Source organism: Onychostruthus taczanowskii, unplaced genomic scaffold, assembly GCF_017590055.1.
Source record: "Onychostruthus taczanowskii isolate IOZ18803 unplaced genomic scaffold, ASM1759005v1 scaffold32, whole genome shotgun sequence".
Taxonomy (NCBI): domain Eukaryota; kingdom Metazoa; phylum Chordata; class Aves; order Passeriformes; family Passeridae; genus Onychostruthus; species Onychostruthus taczanowskii.
In genome coordinates this window covers 3136894-3151740 of record NW_024500572.1, presented here as the reverse complement: position 1 = coordinate 3151740, position 14847 = coordinate 3136894, and the positions used below count along the sequence as shown (strand labels likewise).

The 14847-nt window shown below is 43.8% G+C and overlaps 1 protein-coding gene across 2 annotated transcripts in view; it reads right to left on the bottom strand.

Moving 5' to 3' along the window:
- Positions 1-14847, bottom strand: part of LOC121338800 (MLX interacting protein) — a 44600-nt gene that overhangs the window by 15732 nt on the left and 14021 nt on the right. Inside the window, exons 2-9 of one of the 2 annotated variants that reach the window (XM_041410045.1) lie at positions 6193-6299; positions 5790-5875; positions 4443-4532; positions 4126-4167; positions 2893-3064; positions 1941-2030; positions 1258-1349; positions 491-1160 (exon numbers count right to left, since the gene is read on the bottom strand). In XM_041410045.1, coding sequence (XP_041265979.1) covers positions 491-1160; positions 1258-1349; positions 1941-2030; positions 2893-3064; positions 4126-4167; positions 4443-4532; positions 5790-5875; positions 6193-6299 — 1349 coding nt within the window. The remainder of the gene's footprint in view (positions 1-490; positions 1161-1257; positions 1350-1940; positions 2031-2892; positions 3065-4125; positions 4168-4442; positions 4533-5789; positions 5876-6192; positions 6300-14847) is intronic. The other variant, XM_041410046.1, reaches the window with a different exon arrangement.

The window sequence follows — 14847 nt, the reverse complement described above, 5'->3', positions numbered from 1 at the left end:
CCCAGTGTGGAAGTCCCATGTGTTCTACTCTGACCTGACACCCACTCCTGACTTAAAGCATCTCGAGGGTCTCTAGACTGCTTGAGACAAAGATCTCCAGCTCCCTCAGGAGAACCTCCTCCTCCACTGTGGCTGAGTGCTCTGAGGGGCAGTTAATCACAACAGCAGCACTCCTAAATCCAGGGCTTCTATGGGGCAGGAGCACAGAGCTGATGCAGCTACACAGCCCATCACAGATGATACAAAAAGAGACCCCCTTTTGCAGGTCAGCTTTTCACACTCAACCAAACTGCTTCTAATCCTTGCAGCAGTCCAGGGCATCCCACTGAACAGTGCAGCCACTGCATTCAGACAGTGGATTCAAGGGTTCCGTGGACACACTCAGAAGCTCTATTTTAACTTATCATGTAAAGCAAGAAAAGCAAAAAGGTCTTTTCCTCCTGGTAGTCCCACTCAGAAAACAAAACCATCCTCCCGCAGCGCTCCTCACCTGGGGTGATGAAGGCATTCTTTACCACTAAGGACACTGTTTCAAGCTTCGGAGCAGGCACTATTTTTTGTGACTGTTTGGGCCTTGTCCCAGCACTGGCCAGAGGAACAGGTTTGGGGAGTGCAAATGTCAGCTGGGACTGCAGCTGGGGCCGGGGCTGCCCCTGCACAACAGCAGTCTGGAAGGCCAGGTTACAAGGCACTCCTGCCCCCGGCTGCTGCGTGGCCAGGACCAGGCTCTGGCTCTGGCTCTGGCTGAAGGTGGTGGCAGGGGCGTTGTGGGTCAGCGTGGCAGAAGCCGTGTGAGTGATGACCGAGGACTCACAGAGGCCGAACTTGGGGGTTTCTGGAGCGGCGAAGGCGGCGGGCGCGGGGCTCAGGCTGGAGCTGAGCGGCACCGCGGGCAGCGGGGACGGCTGCTGGGCGCTCGTGGGCTGCAGCAGCGGCAGGGGCGTCTGGAACACTGACATAAAAGTTTGTGGCCCGCTGAGAGACGAGTCAGGAGGGAAGTCTGCCGGCTGGATGAAAGATCCCCCACTTCTAATGCTGGAACACTGGTCAGCAACGACGTCAGGAATGACAGGAGCAGGTACTGAGGAAGGAATCAGTCCATCACTGATGTTCCCTGCTGGAAGCGTGCTGGGCAACGAACCCGACGGCAGGACAGGAGACTGAGAGACAAGGAAATGTCACTGACTCAGACATGGCTGAACTCCTCCTGAGAGGACATGGCTCATGTCAGAGCCTTCTGTTTGAAACCCCTCTTACCTGGGAAGAGTGGCTGCTGCTGTCTGTGGTAGCTGAGCTGACAGCAGACACGGAAGGGAAATAATTACTGGAGCGACTGGGCGTGAATAATTCTGAAATATGAAAAGCCACCTATTAATTTTCTACTTTTCATACTTAAGATACAGCATTGCTAGATCCTAAAATTCACAGGAATATCAGCATTATTTAGCAAATAATGAAACCATGATCTTTTTACTTCATACAACTGCTGCTGACTGAGCAGTGGATTGCTGTCTTCCAGAGGAACTGATCTCTTTGGGGCTGACTCCTTCAATTTTCATGCAAACTGGGACAATGCAAAAATCAGTCCTATTAAAGGTTCATCTACACACAGACAGCCAAGAGCTGATCCTCAGTGAGTCCCACAAAGTACAGTTATCTGATGCAGACTGCTTGCAGAGCCAGCAAATAGATATGATTCTTTACTTCTATGAAGATCCATAACCATCAAAGTTGTCAGCAGTAGTTTAGTGTTGTATGGAATTCTTGACAGTGTCATAAAACATTCAAAGACTAACAAAATGTTAAATGTCTTCATCACTAAGAAGTGTGAAATGGGGAAACTTTAGATGCTTGTAACACTTAAAACTTTTTTTAAAAAAACTAGTTCATAAATCACTGCAATATTTAAGAAATTAATGAACTCTATATATGATTCTTACCCTGAAAAGGCTCAAAAGTATCCATAAAATCAAAATTTGGCTGGAGAGGAATAAGCCCTGGTTGAATCATGTCAGCATTTCCTAAGTGTCCTGCAAAATTCAGGAGGCAGATTAGATTAACTTCCCATCACTCACATAATAACAGCAGCAGGAATAAAACACTCCACAGCCAGGCTTGGCCAAGATGTTACAGAAAAACTGCTGCTGAAAGGAACTGAGCATCTGCTTCTCTTCAGAGCTACAGCACAGTCCAGGTATCAAAGCCACTGGGGAATGAAACTTTCAATTACCAAATTGGAAGAGGTGAAACCTGAGGGCTAATTGAGCTGCACTACACACAACCTTGCTGGAAAGCACAGCCTGATCCACCACAGCTCATAACAGAGTATTTTAAAGTAAACCATCACCCATTTCATCTGCCTTGAGTACAATTCATGTAAACCATGGCTGCTCTGGAGTTGCTCAGACATCACTGCAGCAAGGATGGTGAATAGTGGACATGTGCTGTCCCATCAGACAGTCAGAGCCTCCAGACAGTTGAAAAGCTCTTAGGACTGTTTGTACAGATGAAACTTGCACTGGTTGTACCCAACAAAGCCAAACAAAAATACACAGGCACTCCCTTAAAAATACACATACAACTATGCTTTGAGATAAATAACAATGCCTTCACCACTGATAAAGTAAATGCTGCTCATTAAAGATTTATTCAGAGCAACATTAGGGGGCAAAGCTGGGAGCAGCACATAAGTTAAGACAGAAATTAAATTTGGATCATTAAGTGGGATTCTATAACCTACAGAATCATAAGACAGCTACATTCCCTGACCTGTTTTCATGTGTATCAGCAATATAAGATAGATTTCTTAGGCAAGACTACAAGAGCTGCAAAGCAACAAACCAGAGTTTTTGTAGGGGTTCTCACTGCAACACAGCTACAGCCAACAAATACCTATGTCCCTGGAATTTGGCCAGGAAACCAGCTGATGTGAAGAGAGCGTGGAGAACAGGGTGTCGGTGAACTCGGACATGAGCATGTCTGCATCCAAGAGGCTGCCTTCCTCCATGGGGACAGGGGTTTCTCTGCCATATCTTCTTTTTTGCCAGAGAACCACATCATCATCCTGTCAAAGGAAAGGAGGAGAGGTCAGGCTGCCTAGAATGCCAAAGCAGTCTGGTGCCTATCTATAAAAGCAACCCTCGTTTTTCACATTTTTAAAGAAAGAACCTCTCTTTGAGGAGCCATCAAATGGACTGAAACACTTCAATGGTGTTTCTGATACACCAGCAACTTCAGCTCACTGAAATACCACAACACTCTGGGAAAGATTTTTGCCCAAAACCCAGATATTGACTAGAAGGACATAAGACAAATAACAACACTTCCTTGTTTGATTGATTACACAAGTATTTTCACATCCAGTTTAACAATCCCTTGGTTTGAATAAAGATTAAAAATAACATGACTAGCAAGAATGCAAAAAACAACTCCTGTCTTGTGAGATGTATCTGAAACCCTGACTCACAGTGAAGTGCAATTGTACTGAGTTTGCACAAGATACTCTTTGCCCATGAAAAATACAACACAATGTGACTTGGCTTACCCATCCCTCACTACAGGCTCAGTTAAACTGCACTGCCTTACAAAAACAGCAGAACAGTGCTTCTGATCATCGGTTTATATACCCAAAGTAGGTTTGATAGTTTAAGGGGAAATACTAAATGGTGATACCACTGTTCCTTTAACCATTTTGTCCTTTTATAGGATCCTGGCATATTATCTGCCTGAGCTGTGGGCACAGCAGGAAGATCTGCACAACACAGCTCCCACATCTTCACAGATCCAGTTACACAAGCAAAGCAGCAGTGCCAGTTACAACTCCGTAACAAGATGAAATCATGTGCCAGCCCTCAAAGAGACTGATCTCTCTGGGCATGCAATGCTGATTCCCATTTCTTCTGTCACAGCACTTTACATTCAACCTCTCCTCCATCCAATTCAAGCTACAAATCTCACATTGCTCTCCGAGGCACAGGACATTAAGGTTTCTAACCTTAATTAAGGCTTAAGCAAGCTGCTTGTCTTTAGATTGTAATCAAAGCAAGCTACTGCACGTTACAGCTTGGTTATCTACTGTGGGTTGTACAAGCATAAATGTTGCCACTTCTCAGTGGTGTTACCTACCCTGACCAAACTTGAAAGATCTTCATCTTTGTGCTTCTGTAACTGCAAAAGGAGAACAGATGGTGAAGTCAGAATAGGTCCTGTATGTGCCAGTGGAAGACCTGATTTTGCAAAACTTTTAAGACCCAATCATGCACAATCAGTCCCAGCACAATAATTTTTAGTTAAGTGGAACTAATCAGATGAGCATGTCTGTACCAGCTTATCATCTGTTTTAAGTACTCTTGCATGCGAGAAAAAGTGATAGAAAAACTCAAAAAGCAACAACACACTGATCAAGCTCAAGGAAACTACTTTCACTATGTAAACCAACAGACCCTTTTCTTGAAGTATGTTCTCCACTTGTGGTATTCCCTAATGACTATTTCAATTCTTCGTTTCCAGTATTTCCCTTCTGTTGCAATGGCCTGAGAACACAAACACATACCATGAATTACACGGAATCACACAAGGGCTGAATATTCAATACATTTCCAAGCAAATATTCAGGCATAAAAAATGCAAAAGAAAGCATGCTAATTCTGTTTGAGCTCATGTATCAGCAGCCCACACTGCCCCAGAGTTCAGCTATCACAGAGCAAATCTGACAGTACTAACTTCATCTTTCCCACAAAAACCAAACACGAGGTGACGTCTGACTGCACTGTCAGCATCTCCCACAGCAGCTCAACCATAACTAAGAGTTAAGAAATGGCAAAAAAAAAACCACCTTTAAAATTAATTTACTGAAATATAATGTATAAAGCACACAATATCCTGTGAATTTCACAAGGCCACATGCACAGACACACACATAAGCAAAAGCTGCTACGAATGACACAAAGCAATAGAAATCTGATGTCCAGCTCAGGGGGGACCTTGCAGGCCACACACTGATGGCAACAAAAGGATCACACGATATGGGTCTTCAATGTATCACACAGAGCAGTGTGTAAGTTGGGGAGAGCAGACTAATGAGAGCCTTAACTTTGTGTTCGAGGGTCACTTTCAACACAAACATCAACACTGTTCTTTCAAAAACCTGAGACAGTTCCACAAACTCATCTGGAACTCCTCTGAGTTATAAATTACTCTAGAGTTATGCAGTATAGAGAGAGCCACATATTGCCACATCAAGGGCCTCACTGGTTTTCTGCAAGGAGCCAGAGGGCAGATGTTAGTTTTCATTTATGTTTACAGGAGCACAAAAATGAAAGAACACAAACTCATATTTGATCTGTCTGTGAAACTACCTCGACAGAGAAAAAGAAATTGCTTGTTCTCTTGAAACCACACCTCTCCAATTACATAAAAAACAGAAAACTCTCTCAGGGTCACTTAGATTCAGTCCTGAAAATAGTCATCACTCTGATTTCCCACCGACTTCCAGTCAGAAGACAGCAGTGGCTGTCAAAACCTTAACTATTCAAATAGTACTTCTGTGATTTATGATTCATTAAACTACAACATTAACATAAGTTACACAGATAACAAATGTCCTTTCTGCTTGCACCTTGATCATCCTCATGTGATAAACTCGCAAAACCTGGTTCACTTTGCTTTTAATGGTTCCTTCTAAATAAAATCAGAACACAGATTGGCTACGCTGCCCTTGTTCCCAGCAGACCAGAAAATCCTGTTACAAACTGCAGAGCTCACTGGGCTGTTCCCAGGGTTTCACACACCTCTGGCCGCCGGTGCTCGTCGACGTCCACGGAGCCGTCCAGAGGGGTCACAAAGTGGCACACGGGGTTCTTGCGCTTCTCCAGGTCTGAAACAACAACGGCAAGGCAAGTGCTGAGCATGTGCAGGGCCCGCAGAGCTGTCACTTCGGTGGCAAGGTGTCACAGGGAGCCTAGCCAGGATTCCTTCCCGATGAACAAGACAAAACAGGGAGATCTCGGGCTGTGCTTGGAGCACTCAGCACATCCAGGAAAGCCCTGATCCAACGAAAGCCCTGATCCAAGGGCATTGCCTCTGGAACATCAGACCTTGAGCAGATCCCCGAGCTTTTCACTAGACAATAATTTCAATTCTCTCGCTCTCACCCATGTCTCAGGGAAGACCCGTCCCCAGCACGGTACTTACACTGCATGTACCAGGCCCTCCAGATGGCGTTATTGAGACGGATTTTATCTCTCCACTGAAGCTTCAATCCCTTAAAATTTTTCCATTTTGGTGAAACCAACCTTCCGCTGCAACAAAACAGACAACAAATCATTCTGCTTTCAGTTTTTCTCTCTCCCTCCCTTTCGAGACAAAGCATCCCCCTAAACCAGCAGAACTGTCAACAGATGAAGCCGTGCTTGGCCAGTCACAACTTTTACTGTCCACAGCTCACTAAAGCAGGAGCCAGAGATGAATCCAGTCTTCATGTGTCCTCCGTAAGAACTAACAACTGTCCCAACTGGTCTCAAGAATATCAACAGGAATTAAATTAATTTCACCCACACTTTTCTCTTTGCCAGTATCTCACCTTTTCTAATTCCCACCTATGAGCTGCTACCAACTGGGACTGAGATTATTTACAATTAAGAGGCTTCTGTATGTTTAGTCAGATACAGTTCCATACAATTTTCCAGGCTGGTAACACTGGAAAGGAGGAATGAAATGCCAGTTCTGGACCATGAAAAAAATACAAAAAAAATCCACCAACTCTACACTGCTGGTAATCAGAGCTGGGCACAAAGGAGTACCAACAGGCTAGTAACTCTTCTCTGTGGAAAGGCAAGGCTGAAAAAAGAAATGGTTTATGCATGAATGCTCCTGGGAGGTGGAAGTGGAAGGAAAAAGGAAGAAGCAGCAGGGACTCTAGTAAGCACTTTATAAACACAAACTACCCAGCCCTTAAAACACACCTTCATGAATCATTAATCCATACTACTGACAGGGCAGAGGAAGTAGGAAATACTTGTAACACAGTAAATTTCAAGCCAGAGATTAAAGTATAGGAACTGTGCCTATCCCAGATTTTCTGTCTTGTTTTGGGGGGGTTTTAGCCCCACGTCTTCCAAGTTTATGTCTCCTGTGCTGTTTGTGAAACCTCACTATGAGGGAATTGGACCAGCAATACCAACTGCAACCCACACAACAACAAAGGAAACAGGTTCACCTTGACACACTACGAGCATCAGGTCAAGGGGTGATGGACACGAAGGAGTGGCAGGAGCAATGTCACCTACACACACTCTGCCCTCTCAGAGATCCCCTGAGCAAGTGGTCAGTCAGGAAAGGTCTCTGCCATGAACTGCAGTGGCACTGGATGTACCAGCACAGACAGTGCCCTGGCACAGACCATTTGCCTCACACATTCAGTACAAATGAACTCAGAGAGGGATTATTTATCCTTAAAAGCTCATTTCACACTTAAGCTCTAAAATCGCTGTGCAAATAGGAAGTACATCCTACAGAAGAGCAAGGCACTTCCCTTGGCTCAGCAAAGCCCATGCATAGAGCCTGAGGGTGGAGAACTGATAATTCCCCCTTTCCTATTTGGTCTGGGAAACCTCCCAACAGCAGCTCTTTTTAAAGAAACCTTTTAATAAAACTTGCAAGACTAAAAACAAGTAAAAAGTCCTCAGCCTAAATAAAAGCAGCCAGAATGCCAGAGCTGCTAATAACAGGATATTAAACTAACATTTTTTCACGTATTTGCCTCACCATTTCTTTCCTTCCTTGCTGACACCACAACTCTGACAGTAACAGAGAGCAAATGCCAGGCTTCAGCCAAGAGATAGGTAATGAAAATCATCTCTGCTCTTTCAATTTTACTACTATATAAAATGTCAGTTGTGGCAACAGGTTGTAGCAATGTATCAGTAGATGAGCTGCTGCCTGATTTTGTTTTTCCTCCTTGTCCTCTTTAATATTCTTTAATATTTTTTGTTTTTCCTCCTTGTCCTCTTTAAAAATAAACTGCAATATTCTTGTATGCACAAGGAAGCAGATGCAGAGATCAGGTATGAACTGCACTAAAAGGATAATTCCCAGCAGCAAGAGAACAGGCAAGTGATCAAGTTGTGAGCCCTCTCCATGCCCAACTGCCCCTTTGGGGGTTAGGCTGTACACTGGACTATGCTACAAGGCTCTGCTGCAGCCTTTGGACACTGGTGCTAGATAAAAATAAAGTATAAACAAAATTTGGTACACAAAATAGAACATGAGCATCCCCAAGACATGCAGACTTGCTGGAGCAAGCAACTTCACTGACTGGGAGTGAGAGCAAACCATGTCAAGAAATAGAAAAATCATTGTTAATGTACTTGTGCTGTCACTGGGCTTTAAGATACTCAGAACCATCAGCCTCTGTATGGTCACAGATATTTAGGAAATCCTTCTGGATTATTTCTCTTCAGTAGTGCATCCATACGCCACTCTTTGAAACACAACTCCCAAAACTTCACTTTTAAATTTCAAGACTTTTAGATAATAGCAAGATCTTCAACTAGTTCATCTCACTGTTACCCAGCCATGTGTCAGGGCAGAGTGGATCTCCACCTATTTAATATTTCTCCCATCACTGCAAACTATCCCAACACCTTTGGTGCTCACTGCACAGCCAGCTCTGCCTCAGAACCACTGCATTCCTTATACTCCCTTCCAAACCCAGACTAAAGCCCATCTTTTCCTGTTTCTCATCTGTACATTAACAGTTTGGAGACAGGAGATTAATGTGCTGATGCATCACCAGCACTGACAAAGTGCCCACATGCCTTTGACTAAGAAATCTGTCAACTTAATGTTCATCTCTTCACAGCTCTGTGTGACTCGACAGTTTGCCAAAGCAACAAAACTCTAATAATCTGCACTCAGAATAACAAGAGCAAATGCTCTTCTATAAAAAGACTAAAAGGAACTGTAATCAAGTCTGGTACACTCCTTGCATCTTCAAAGAGCTAATTAAAACTGAAATTAAAACACAAATAGTTTAAAATATTTTCAATTACATTCTTAGAAAATGCTAAACAAGACTAGTACATCAAAAGAAGGAAGTGATTAAGAACCTATTCTTAAAATAATTATTATTTTTAGTTCCCATGGGAGCAAAACACAAGTCCAGCTTGAGGTCATAAGTGAAACGACTCCATCCTCAGTGGAGAGGAATCAGCATGAAGCTGACAACAATATTTAGACACTATTCTAAATTCCAAAGTCAATGGAAAGTCAATTACTTTGAACAGCACTGTGACGGAGAGCAGCTGCCTAACTGAAAGCAATCTCCAGATTTTAAAGCAGCAAAACAACAACAAGGAAAAAACCCAAACAACTGGAGAGACCATCTGGCTGCTGCTCCTGCCAGTTCTGTAAGACCACGCCAACTCCTACAGCAAATGTGGAGCAACTTCCCAACAGGTGGATGGTCACCACGTACCTGCAGCACAGCCCAAGAGCACAGCCCTGGTCTGGCCCCCTCTCCAACAGCTGCTGCAGCTCTGCAGGGATGCTGCTCCCAACAAGGGGAGCAGGAGAACATCCCAAGGGAGAACTGGACCCAACAGTGCATGGTACAAGCCAGGACAGCTGCACCCACAGCTGGTGGGAATGCTGGTGCTGCACAGAGTGCCCAAGCTGAGCAGCACAGGGAGCCAGGCTCCTGGGTGCATCCCCTGCAGGAAGCTCAGCTCATGTAAGCAATGCTGGAAGAATTGCTTACAGGTGACTTTCATGTTCTCCTCACCATCACACACAGATCAAATCAAAGCAGCTGGAAACCATCTGATGGGTGACTTGCAATGCGTTCCAGCAGCTCAGCTCGGTCTCCCATGTAGAAATCTCCACCTCCCGAGTCTGATTGTCCTCATCAAGTGATTTGATCACAGGAAACCAGCCAAAAGAGCTTCAGCTCAACAGCCAAGAGAGCTGGAAATCCCCTTGGACGCAGCGGCCCCAGCGTGCTTTGGAGGAGTCGCGGGGCTGTCACAGGAGAGGCTGCAGGCACCCGAGGCTGCCACTTCCCCCTGCGAGTCCTGGACACACCAAGAGAGGCTGCAGCCCATTCCCAAGGTTTTCTACATGCATTTTCCCAGCTCAGGAACTACACCTCAGACAGCTGAGATCCAAGTAGGCCAACAGACAACACAGCACTGATCTCTCACAACTCTCCATTTCTAAAACTCCAGTGAAAGCAGCTGTGTTTTAAAATAATTACAAAACTTCGAACATCACAAAATTTGCAGCAGTACAAGAAACACACATCCACTGTGAGAGTGTGACCTGATTCCCTTCAACATCCTTGATTTCTAAATTTTTCTTCAATCAACTGAAATATAATTAGGGAGCAGGTCAGTATTCTAACAGTACCCTGACAGGGTCCATTTACAAGCAAAGTTTTGTCTCTGAGAATCTCATTGTTTTGTTCTACGTTAGTAACACTCAGTAAATGATCTCACAGAATACTTTAGGGATGCTTTGGCCACGGTAGACACAAGGCAAAGGCATGTGTCTTTCTTAACACACATGAGATGCCATTCACTGCTGCAAAATTTAAACCAGTAGCCCTCCCTAGCACTGAAACAACATTCAATTAATAAAATCAATGCGAAACTCCTTCTGACATCTGTAGAAGCAGGATCAAGCTCTGAGATGAGATGACTCACAACAGAAGAATCCCCTGTTCTCCTCCCTTAATCAGAGGATTTTAAGATGGACTTCAGTCAGCATAAATCCACATGACACAAGCACCCTCTGGATTTGGGCAGAAAGGGACATTCATCTGCATGCAAACCCAGAAGAAATTTAGGGATTTTTCATTACTTATTAGCATTAAGAAATGCCAGCATTTTATGAAACTGGTTTCTACAAAGAGCACTGAAGGGGCAGAGGAACAGACTTGAAAATATTAACATAAATTCCATATATCCTCCACTTAACAGGTAGTTTGAATACATGTTGATTAAATGGAAACTATATGGTATAGCATGGTAGAGCTTATGTGTTTTACACAGCTCAAATGCTTTATTCAGCTGGTTCTGATTCAACTTCCCCAGCAGTTCTCCATTTTTTTATCTCCCTCAGAAATGCTTACAACGGTACCACAGCCTTATGTTTAAATGCTTTTCTAACAGAAGGCAATAGGGAAGACTTTGCTGTAAGCATCAGCCTGAAAAATCCCTTTTTCCTGTTCAGAAAAATTTAAGTTCATTCTCCACACCATGACGCGTAAAAGTCGCTGAGCAGGAATTGCAGCTGGGAAGTGATCCTGGGATTTTAGTGAACTAAAGGCTGCAGCAAGTAAGAAGTTTTTTAAAATACCTTCTGAGGATGGAATGCAGGATCTCCTGCTTAAAATAAGGAGAGAGTGAATTACATGTCCATGGCTACAAAGCGTGTGAGTAACACAGTAGAAATAGGACATGGATTTTTTTATTTTTTTTTAAATGTACCACTGAGCTTTGCACATAAACCCCTTATTTCCACCCTCTCATCTTTCACTTTTTTGATATGCAGGGACAAGGAAAATCTCTGGCTACATTTGGCTCCCTAGCTCAGGAGTGTGTTGTTTTTTCTCTTCTCCGCAGTGAGCACCTGGCCAAGATCTATGGTACATGGAATTTAAACACAAACCTCCAAGCACTGTGGTTTAGATTCCACAGGCCTGCCCTGCTGCCCAAATATGTATTCCCAGCAAGCCCAGCAGATAGGCTGGAAAGCAGCTACTGCATGTCTGCAGGAATCACTTCTACAGATCACTGGAATCCAATGTGCTACGGCTGTAAACAAATTATTGCTTTCAAATCTGAATTCTGTCAATTCAGTTTACGGGAACAAGCTACAGAAATGTCCTTTGCTTTCCTGTTTAGGTAATGGATTCCCCCTGCCCTTGTGTTAAAACAACTTTTTTTTGCCTTATTAGCTCCAGCCTCAAAACCCACTTCCTCTGTGCTTCCCCCCAGTTCCTTCCTGTACACAATCATGCAGTTTTTTGAGCTAGGGTAATAATTTTACTTTAATTACAGGTAATGGCAATGAGGCTCTTAATTTAAGTAGAGGACAAAACCCAGACTTGATAGCACAGTAGCTAAATAGATTAGTTTTTTCAGCAACACAGAAAGGAACTTTCTGGCTTCTCACCAGCATTTTTTTTTAAAGGCGTGGTTTTAGTTTGTTTTGTCATCTCCAATCTGTTTTGCTGGGGAGCTGGGCCTGTCAGCTCAGCTCTCCAAGAGCCAAAACTAACAGTATTTCCCCAAACAAAGGTTCATTCAGAGAATCAGATTATATGCATTGTGTGTTGGAGCAAAGGGGCAGGCAAGAGAAACCAAAACATTTCTACACTGCGTGAATGTGTGTAGGACTGGCGTGGAGACCAGGTTTTAGCATCTCACAATTCCTACCTACAAAGTTAATCCCAGCTGCAGCCCGAGGATACTAATCCCAGACAGAGCTCATTTTAAAAGCCAGATGTAGGGCAGGTCATCTTCTTTGTTACCTGGTTCATCCTCCTTCCCTGAAATGCTCCTGCAGTAGCAGGCTCAGGGTTGTGGAGGGATGTTCTGTTGCCCACAGACCATAAAGGACAGCAGGGAGCTTTGTGCTCAAGTTAAATAAAACACTTTAAAACAACCAAAATGTCCCCTCACTGTTTGATTCATCACCTTTTAAAAATAATACTTCCATCCTGAAGACAGAGATACTGGACCAGACAAATATTTTTCCTCTGTCATGAGAATTATCTATTAAGAACTGTTAGAAAAATAAAAATAAATACCAAATTTAGCCACTGGCAAACTGGAATTGCAACACCTGCCAAGAAACATGTTATCTCGACTGATTTCATGCAGGCAGGCTCAGGTATGCACCTCCTGAAATGGAACAGGAAAGTGAAAGGTCAGCTGTATGCCTGAAGCAAATACTCCTGCCCTAACAAATCCACAAGAAATGTTGATTTATTTACATTATAAATTCAATGCTATTTTAAGCTTGGAAGTTTAATGTAATTTGCATAAATGAAAGCTTGCAGTGCCTGGGCTCTTGCTCTGACAACCTGGTCTATGCTGGACTCGGGAATGACCAGGCAGGTGTTGTGTCAAGGCAGCCTCCTCAGGAACAGCTGAAAATCTCACATTTTGGGAGCATTATCACACCAACCCTGACAGTTTTTCAAACCACCACCACTGTGTCAACCAGGGAAAGGAGTCTCTTGCTGCAGTTTTAGTCCAACACAACATGGCCAGGGTCAGCTGTGTGCAGGGGAGGCTGCAGGCAGCTGGGAAGGACCACTGAGAAATGCATTCACCAGATGCAGGTTTCATGCAGGTTATGAAAGGGTGAAAAGAGCACAGGCAAACATAAAGGTCAGTAAAAATATCAAGGAGACTTGAAGGCTATGGTGTCCTTCAGCCAGTGGCTATTTAAAGACTCAGAATATTTAGACAGTTTCTCGTTTCCAGTCAGAAATCAAAGGATATTTCTAGAAATGTTCCTGCTTTTCAGACACTTGTCCAACAGTGGCTCACTTTAGGACAGAACTGGAACAGCAAGAAAAGAAAAAAGCTGCTTAAGTACTGCCATTAAAATATCAGCCAAAAAGCTGAGAAAATGGGCCTGACCATCCCATCTGTCCCTGCTGACCCTCCCCAAACCTCTCCCTGAGCCTTGCTGTCTTTAACTTTGTAACTTTATAGATATTAACACTTGATAAAAGGCCACACACTTCCACTGTCAAAAATCAGGACCTTCTTAAAGAAAGAAATCCTGTCATGGAAAAAGAAGCTGCCACACAAAACTGACACAGTGCTCCGAGATCCAGGCTCAGAGGCACATCCCACCCCTTTCACTGCCCAAATCTGAAATGCCAGGATGGAGAGCAGCTGCCCATGGGCACAAAGTGTGTCAGTGGCAAAGCAAGGACAGAACACCAGCCAAGCATATCCCAGCCACACACCCCACACTAGAAATGCCACGAGCAAGGGTAAGCTTTAGCAAGGATCTGATTTACATTTTTCACATCAGATCAGTAAATTTGGTTTTCTTTTTTCAATACATTTTATTCTCCTTATTTTTGAAGTGCTTTCTATGCTCTCATGGAAAGAGAGTGCCATTGGTGGAAAGAAGTGCCATTTTTTAGAGCTGCTTCAGTATAAAGGGAAGTGATCCTACTTATTTCAGTGTCTTGAAATTTTCCACTTCTTCCTAAGACTTGATTTCGGCCACTGGCTTTTCATCAACCTTCTCAGAATCACAATAATCACTACAAAGAGCTGTTTCCCAATGCAGATGCTCAGGAACTGATAGGGTTTTGCAGTTCACATCCATTTCCATTTAAAAGGATGGCTGCTGGTGAGGGACCCTCTTGAATGGAGAGCTATAAATGTGTCAGAATCTTTTTGATCATTAAGGTCCCAGCCTAGATTAATGAACTGATCAAGATGTGACGATCTGGGACTTAAAAGATTTTTCACACACGGAGCTTCTGAAAAACCCAAACAAACCTTATCAGCATGGAAGATCAGCCCAGCTCTCTGAGCAATACACATACCACCAGAGCCCAGAGCTGTTTACCATGCTCGAGAAACCCGAAACCAGCACTTCTGCCACAGAGGATACTGTAACATTCTCTGAACAACATTACATCCTATAAATACACTGCAAGACTTCAGGGATCTTATTCTGAAAGCGCCTTACAGGTTTGGAAAAGCAGAGATGCTCTCCCAGCTCTCCCCTTGTGACACAAAGCTTTCATCCCAGCTGTCTGCAGCCAGCTCCCTGCAGCTTGAAAAACACCAGGCTGATTCCCAAATTCAG